At 40.0% G+C, this 8,015-nt stretch overlaps 1 protein-coding gene across 3 annotated transcripts in view; it reads right to left on the bottom strand.

The window, feature by feature from the left end:
* The window catches only part of LOC112160318 (UDP-glucuronosyltransferase 2A2-like), a 9,219-nt gene extending 1,413 nt beyond the window's left edge, over positions 1–7,806 (bottom strand). Inside the window, exons 1-2 of one of the 3 annotated variants that reach the window (XM_036211181.1) lie at positions 6,173–7,806; positions 1,321–2,748 (exon numbers count right to left, since the gene is read on the bottom strand). In XM_036211181.1, coding sequence (XP_036067074.1) covers positions 1,321–2,725 — 1,405 coding nt within the window. In that variant the 5' untranslated portion in view covers positions 2,726–2,748; positions 6,173–7,806. Of the gene's footprint in view, positions 1–1,123; positions 2,791–6,172 lie in introns of those variants that run through there. The other 2 variants (XM_036211184.1, XM_036211183.1) reach the window with 2 other exon arrangements.
* Positions 7,807–8,015: the final 209 nt, after the last annotated feature.

Genomic DNA, 8,015 nt, shown 5'->3' with positions numbered 1-8,015 from the left:
TCATTCTGTCACTCAAACTATTAGTGCAAAGGTGAGCTGACAACTGTGCTCAGGTGGGTGTTTATGGTTTGCTAATGTGGATAATGATAGAATGTACAAAGGTGGAGAGCACCCGCCAATCCCTACGCTAAGACCAGCAGCAGCAGCCAGGAACCCTCCAACACCCGCCATGGGGCCGCAGAGAGAATCCGCCCGCCGGGCAATCCCACCAAACACCCAGACCAGGTCACACAGGACCGCCGCAGAGGCCCCCCACACCCTTTAAAAGTTTCATTAATTTTGATTGTGTCATGAGTGACATTTCCTGACTGATCAGTAATAGATGTTAGAGTGGATTTTTCTGTATTCATTTTAAGCTGAATAGCAAGAAATTTGTCAGATTTTACGAAGAACATCAGACAAATATTTCTAGTCTAAGTCTTTGGAATTGTGTTTGTTTGTTAATTATGTAATTTAACTGAAGCTTTATTTTTTTTTTAAATCTCCCAGAATCTGTTCTTGTGCAGAAGCAGCATAAGCAGTCTCCAGTTTTTTTTATTTTATTTTTCTAATTCTATTAAATCTGCTTTCTCTTTACGTTTTTTATAAGTTGAACAAGGAATTATTTTTCCTCTTTAACATCTTGTAGAAGAGATTTACTGATTAATAAATAATCTAAAGAGGGTGTAAGTGGTGAACTGGAGAGAAGAAGGTGAACCCTTTAGTGTTTGGGTGACATGAGCGCCAAACCTTGCAGAGACCCAGATCATTCATGTACTGCTTCAGAATACTTGCAGACCGCCATGTACGCTGGTGTGCTACCGTATTCCTTATGTATTGATTTTATATAATAAAATTGGGTAAATACAATCATAAATGCACTGGAGCCATACGTTTGTCTCGAAGCTTGACATTTTCTCAAATTGTGAAAAAAATTGTGAAACAAATTGTAAAACACATTGTGAAACACTATGACAGGTTCAGACAGACTTCTGCTTTTTTTTCTTTTTGAATAAAAAAACCTACAACTGAACAGCCCCCCCCCCATCCACCCACACACGACTTTTCAAAGTCAAACATTGAAGCACAGTACAAACAAACAGATCAGTTCATAGATGTTTACAAATGAATAGCTCACTTTGGATTAAAGTTTAACAAATATTTTATTATCTTACTCATTTTTCTGCTTTCTTTTAAAACACAGTCTGAGACAGAAACAGAGTAAACCAAAGGTTAAGAACATCAGAAGCCCAGCAGCTGTTAGTAGAAACACCATGACATCCACAGAGTGGTAGGAGTACCAGGGCAGCTTGTAGGACTCTGTTCTCAAGTGAGCAGCTCCTTTGTGTCTCATGACAAACTCTATCCAGAAGAGGGCAGTATCCAGCGGCCTCATGGGCGTATCTCTGTGCAGCCTGGAGAGTCTCTGCATGTTCATCCTGTAGGAGGGTTCATTCAGGACGTCCTGTATGGCTTCTTGAAAGTTAGTCCGATCCAGATCAGAAATTTCCACTGTCCTCGCCACTCCTTTGGCCCTCAGTCTGGAGAGGTTATCAGCTTGATCAAAAATGATTGGAATCCCAACAACTGGAACTCCGTGATAAATAGCCTCATAGATCCCATTAGTGCCACCATGAGCTACGAACAGCCTAATCTTGGGATGTCCTAAAAGGTCGTTCTGCGGGATCCAGTCAACCAGTAAAGTGTTGTTTCCCAGAGCGGAGGGTCTGCTCCCTTTATGTCTCCAGATGACTTTCTGTGGTAATTCAGCAAAAGCTGCAGCGATCTCTTCTGCTAAGTCAGCAGGTAGATCTGCAATCAGCGTTCCCAGTGACATGATGATGAATCCATGTTCTCCAGAGCTCTGTACAAACTCCTCCAAGTGATCAGGAAGTGGTTTAGCAGGTTTACACTGGAAACCTCCCATATAGACCACATTGGGCATGGTGGGGCGAGGGAACTCAAACACAAAGTCCACTCTCATCAGCCACAGGTCTGCAGCTTGAAATAAGGAGAAATAATCCACATTTGGGCCAAAGTAACGCATGGAAAGAGCAGAATAATGAGCTCCAACTGTCTGTTTATACAAATGCATCCTGGTGATATAATAAATTACATTTCTTACTCTTTCCAAAAAAGTCATGCGATCTGTTAATTCTGAAGGTGGAAGTGGGACATATGAAAGAGGCGAAGGTGCAATGGCAAAATGTGCCTCACCGTGAACCGTCCAGCGAGCGTTAAACACTATCGGTAATCTGAGGTAGTGAGCCAAAAACACGCCTCCTCCATTACCGGGGTCTGTCAGAACGGCATCATATTTGGCCTCTTGAAGACTCCTCATCAAAGTTGTGTTCTCAAACATGTACACTATTGTTTCACAGACTTTTTCGTGAAAATAAGAGAACCTGTTCTTTAACTCCATGTTCAGAGAGAACTGAGCCCACGCAGACGCTTTGCTTTTTTTAATCTTGATAACTTGTGAGACAAAGTGGCGAAAAAATTCTTCATTTCCTCCTCCTTTGACATCTATGGTGAGTGCACTGTAATAAGGGGAAGTATCGGTGATGTACCAGCTGTCTGCGGTACGAATAACCGTCAGTGAGTGGCCTCTCGAATTCAGCTCCTCAACAAGAATCCTCATGTTCACCCAGTGGCTTCCATCATGAGGAAACACTAAAATCCTCCCACCCTGAGAGGCTGGAACGACCAGCAGGAGACAGATGATGGACGTCAGTGGCAAAGCCATCTTCAGATCTTCTCTGTTCTAATCTGGAAAAACAAAAAGAGCAAAAAATAAAGACATTTGTAAGATCGATCAAAGCAAAGAGTGAGGGGGAGGATCTCACACAGATACTTCCCCTTCATCACGTGAACATTTTTTACGTTTTTTTCATTAATAAAGTCACCGGTGCTAGAGCGCAAATCTTAGCACCTGGTTATGATCCTTCTGTTACATTTTTTTTGTTCTGCCAGTTTTGAGAGATTTACTTTGGACTTTTTAGAGGACATATTTTATCATTTTAAGCCCTCACGCTCAAAGTGTGAACTTATCTCCCCTTCACTTTTAAAAGAGGTTTTTCCCTCAGTTGACTCAGCATGTTCTTACACTTATTAACAACCGTCTAAGTTCTGATGTTGTTCCCTCACATTTTAAACATGCTATTATATCTCCTTTACTCAAAAAGCCTGCATTGGATCCCACAATTTTAGCAAATATTAAGCCAATTTCTAAACTACGTTTTATCTCCAAAGTACTCGAAAGGATGGTCTACATTCAGCTCATGGCTTTTTTGGAAGAATACTCCATCCTTGAGGTCTTCCAGTCGGGTTCAAAGCTCTACATAGTACAGAGAATGCTCTTTTAAAAGTTTTTTATTATATTCTTTTAGCTACAGACTCAGGTGATTGTGTGATCCTTGTGCTTTTAGACTTGTCAGCCACTTTTGACACTGTCGATCATAACATTTTAGTTTCTTGCCTGGACCAATGGGTCAGAGTGAAAGGGCTGGCATGGGAGTGGTTCAAATCTTATTTGAGTGAGAGAACCTTTTCTGTAAATCTTGGGGACCATGTATCCTTGTCTGCCCCCTTGACATGGGGTGTGCCTCAAGTCTCAGTTTTAGGCCCTCTTTTACTCTCCCTGTACCTGTGACCAGATGGTTCTGTAATTAGGAAATATGGTGTGTCCAGGGCTGCACTGTGACGCAGTGGTTAGCACTCTAGCCTCACAGCAAGAAGACCCCGGTTTGAATCCCGGCTGGGGAATTTGGGACCTTTCTGTGTGGAGTTTGCATGTTCTCCCTGTGCATGCGTGGGTTTTCACCGGGGACTCCGGCTTCCTCCCACCGTCCAAAAACATGCTTCATAGGTTAATTGGTGACTCTGAATTGGCCCTAGGTGTGAATGTGGGAGTGAATGGGTGTGTGATTGGGGCCCTGCGACAGACTAGCGACCTGTCCAGGGTGTACCCCGCCTTCGCCCATCAGCAGCCGGGTTAGGTTCCGGCACCCCGCGACCCTGAAAGGGACAAAGCGGTCAAGAAAATGGATGGATGGTGTGTCCTTTCATTGCTATGCAGACGACTGTCAGCTGTATGTGCCTCTTAAAAAGAATAACCTGCCTGTTGAAACACTCCACAAATGCCTTTTAGACTTAAAGTCCTGACTGAACCTAAATTTTCTAAGTCTTAATGACAACAAAACTGAAGTGATTGTTTCTGGACAACTCTGGGTCCCTCACTGGTAGTCTTAGCCCTTTAAGTGAATATGTCACATCTCATGTTACTAATTTAGGAGTAACGGTGGACTCTAAGCTGAGACTCAACAAACAAATTAACTTGGTTGTGAAGTCGAGCTTCTTCCACCTAAGACAGCTGGCAAAGGTCCGACTCATCCTGTCTTTTCCGCAGTTTGAAACAGTGATCCAAGCCTTTATTACCCCCAGGCTGGATTACTGTAATTCATTATATTTGGGAGTTAACACCTCGGCCATAGCTCGACTCCAGCTAGTGCAAAATGCGGCTCCTCATCTTTTAACTAGAAAGCGTAAATATGGTCACATCTCCCCGGTTTTACCTTCACTTCACTGGTTGCCTGTTCATTTTAGAATTCATTTTAAGATTATTTTATTTGTTTTTAAATCCTTACATGGCTTGGCACCGGTTTACCTCTCTGAGCTGCTGCAGCCTTATGTCCCCTCCAGTCCTCTCAGATCAGCTGATCAACTGTTACTAAAAGTACTAAAAACAAAGTTCAAACCGTGCTTTTGCTGCAGCAGCTCCAAAACTCTGGAACGATCTTCCACTTCATATTAGAGTCTTCATCACTACCTCTTTTTAAGTCTTCTCTTAAAACCCACTTTTTTACTTTGGCTTTTAATACACAGTGAAGAGGTTTACTCTGTCCGGCCACATTTTAATTTGTTCTCTTTTATGTAATGCTTGGGGTGTGTTTTGTTTTATCAACATTGTTTTTAAGAGCATTCTCTTGTACACTTTTAATCTGTTTTAATCTGATTTTTTAATACATTTATTTTATTATTTGATTGTACAGCACTTTAGGTCTTATGGACAATTTAAGTGCTTTATAAATAAAGTTTATTATTATTATTCTTATTTAAACCTCAAACGGAAAAATTTGGATCTTTGCTGAACTGGTTCTTCCGGTGAATGAAAGTTCTCACACTTTCGCACATCAGCTGTGTCAGAAGGTAAGAACCATTAAATCAGGCTCTGGAATGTGTGCCAATTTGGACTTAATAATACTTCAACAACCCTACCAAGAAGAAAATTCAATAAAATGTTTTTATCACAGTTTCCGGGAGACTTGCTGGTGATCCTGACGAAGCCCCGCCCATCTGGATGAAGCCCCGACACCATCCTGCATCTCTGAGTGGGAGTGATTCCTGGTGGGTCGTCTGTCCTCCTGCTCCTGGTCGTGGACTGCAGTTCTGCTTCATCTGGACTATGGACTTAATCATCACTCGTCCCTCAGCTCTATATGAATGAACTCTACTCATATATGCAGTTTTAGCAGCTAACTTTTCTTTAACCGTTCTGGTATCGCCTGTCCGTCCTGGGATGGGATCTCTCCCTCATGTGGGAATCCCTAAGGTTTCTTCTTTTTTCCTGACTCAGGTTTTTTTAGGAGTTTTTCCTTACCGCGAGGGAGGGTCTAAGGACAGGGATGACCGTTCTTTATAGTCTGTTTAGTTTTTACTTATTGTGCATATTTTATGACTCCATCTGTGCATCTGTAAAAACTACAGACATGAAGCCCAATGAGGCAAATTGAATTTGTGATATTGGGCTATATAAATAAAATTGAATTGAATTGAATTGAATTGAATCACTTGTTGGCTTGGGTGAGTTATACAAAAACACATATTTTTAATCATTTGTTTGTTTTAACGGGGTCTACCATTTGGGTGAGCATGTAGTTAAAGATGTAAGATGAAATGTTGTTCTATTTGGTAAGAGTTCATTGATCTTCAAGCGGAAATTCAAGCGTTTCCTTATCAATTTGAAGATCATTCGTAAAACACTCATTGTTAAAAGAAAGATCACAGTCATGTCTTAGTCTTAAAATATGCAATTTGATTTCTCTGTTGTTCTAATATTCAATAAAATCCACTGATCTTCCAGAAAGATCCTCCAAAATAACACAAAAGAAAGAAAAAGAGATTTAATACTCACATAGCAGATGAGTGTTTCCTCAGCCTCGAGCAGTTGTGGTTCAAACACAATTCTCTTTTGTTGTGAAAGACTTGTAAAACAGGATGGCGTGGTTCATGACGGTGCAGTCAGTTGGGATATTTATTATTCATAAAACAAACAAGAAGGTGTTGTTACAGATGAGTTCTGTGTATTATTGTTCCTCGTATGAGATTGAAAGAAAGGTGTTGGTTTTCACGGTGAGGCAGAAAAAAAATGATTAGCCTAGCAAAAGATCTACAGCACGGCCACTCAATGAGTGATCTAAGACTAAAACAATAGCAAGCAGCTGTCAAAGCAGCCCAGTGGGAACCACAACTGACACAGGTGTTTTTCAGAAAAGTAGTCTCCCTTGTTGTTTTAGTTCTTTTTCACTTTAAATCAAAATATTTCTATTGTAACAAATGTGTGGTTATTTGAAGCTTATGTTAAACATTACATATATATTGTGAGGGTAGTGATATCAGAAAATCCTATTACTGAAATGAATCCGACAAATCGTAAGACTAAAAAAAAATGTTTCTAATGAGTTATTAAATTCAGAAGTGTTTCCTTCTTAAAATAATTTTTAGAGCCTTTTAGTTAAAACATAAACATTTCTGTCATTCAGTCTCCTAATGTGTCTCAATGCTGTTGCTCAACTTGAAAAACTTGTAAAACTCACATTACATAAAAACCCATCTGAAAAACCTCTATTTCCTATTGTAGAAAAATACAAAGACTTCTTTTCAAAATCACAAATAAAATCCATGTTCACTCAATGTTTAAATTGTATTTTTCTGACCAATATACACGTGTGTTCAAAGATTCAGAACCTCCTTCTGTAAAAGTAAAATCTGTCAAACGCCTTCAGCTGTCATCTATTTGCTCAGCTGTTGGACAGGACAAGTCAATAGAAATAAAAACATTTAAAAACATTACTACAAAATCAATCTATAACAAGACACATAAGCAAATACACATCACATGAACTCAGGGCTCTTTAGGTAAAACCAGTTCGTTATTATTAACCCTACATCACGTAGATATTGTTGATTCAATTGACTATAAAGTTTCACTTTACGATAACAACTGCACTGAATAAACACCTTATGAAAATGCAAGCATGGTACAAGGACAAAAAGCTTTACCCCCCAGTTTTTGAGTCAGTATTAGTATCATGAATGACAAAAATTGAGAAATCCTTATTACAAGCTTATTTAAACATGGGAAAAATGACATACAGTATTTTTTCAGTTTTTAAATGAAATATTGAGCCCCTTAATTTATGAACATTTATGCACAGTATTTCCCCCCTATTCGCAGTGATTAGTAACCGGAGGCACCCGCGTATACGGAGAACCCACCCACCCCCGCGACCAAAGGATGTCTGTTACCGATCCATATACATCAAAAACACTTTTGATTATGCTTTGTAAAATGTTTATTAAAGAACATTTGAGTATTGCTCAACATAGTTGCTTTTTATTCAGAACAGAAGACTGTACCACAGCGTACTTTATGATGAAGATGAGAAGTATTTGTATATGCTGTATATGTATTCTTGATCCTTACAGTGATGGCTGTTCACTCAAGTCTTCTGTCCTCTTCCATATAAAATGTTCTAGCTATATCTTTAAAACTAAATAGATGCCCCCCCACCCCACCCCCCCTCTCTCTCCATGCCCCTGTGTGGAGAAATGGCATCAGCTGACTCAGAAACTACTGAAAAATATCCTGATATGCTGATGAAGATAATCGCGGAGGATAAATATCATCCGGAGCAGGTGTTTATTATTTGATGAAGGAAGAGGCTTGTGGTCCTGATTTTTAGGTACAGAGAGAC

Source organism: Oryzias melastigma, linkage group LG3 (assembly GCF_002922805.2).
Source record: "Oryzias melastigma strain HK-1 linkage group LG3, ASM292280v2, whole genome shotgun sequence".
Lineage (NCBI taxonomy): Eukaryota > Metazoa > Chordata > Actinopteri > Beloniformes > Adrianichthyidae > Oryzias > Oryzias melastigma.
The sequence above is the reverse complement of the archived record's forward strand: the minus strand, read 5'-3'. Positions and strand labels throughout refer to the sequence as shown.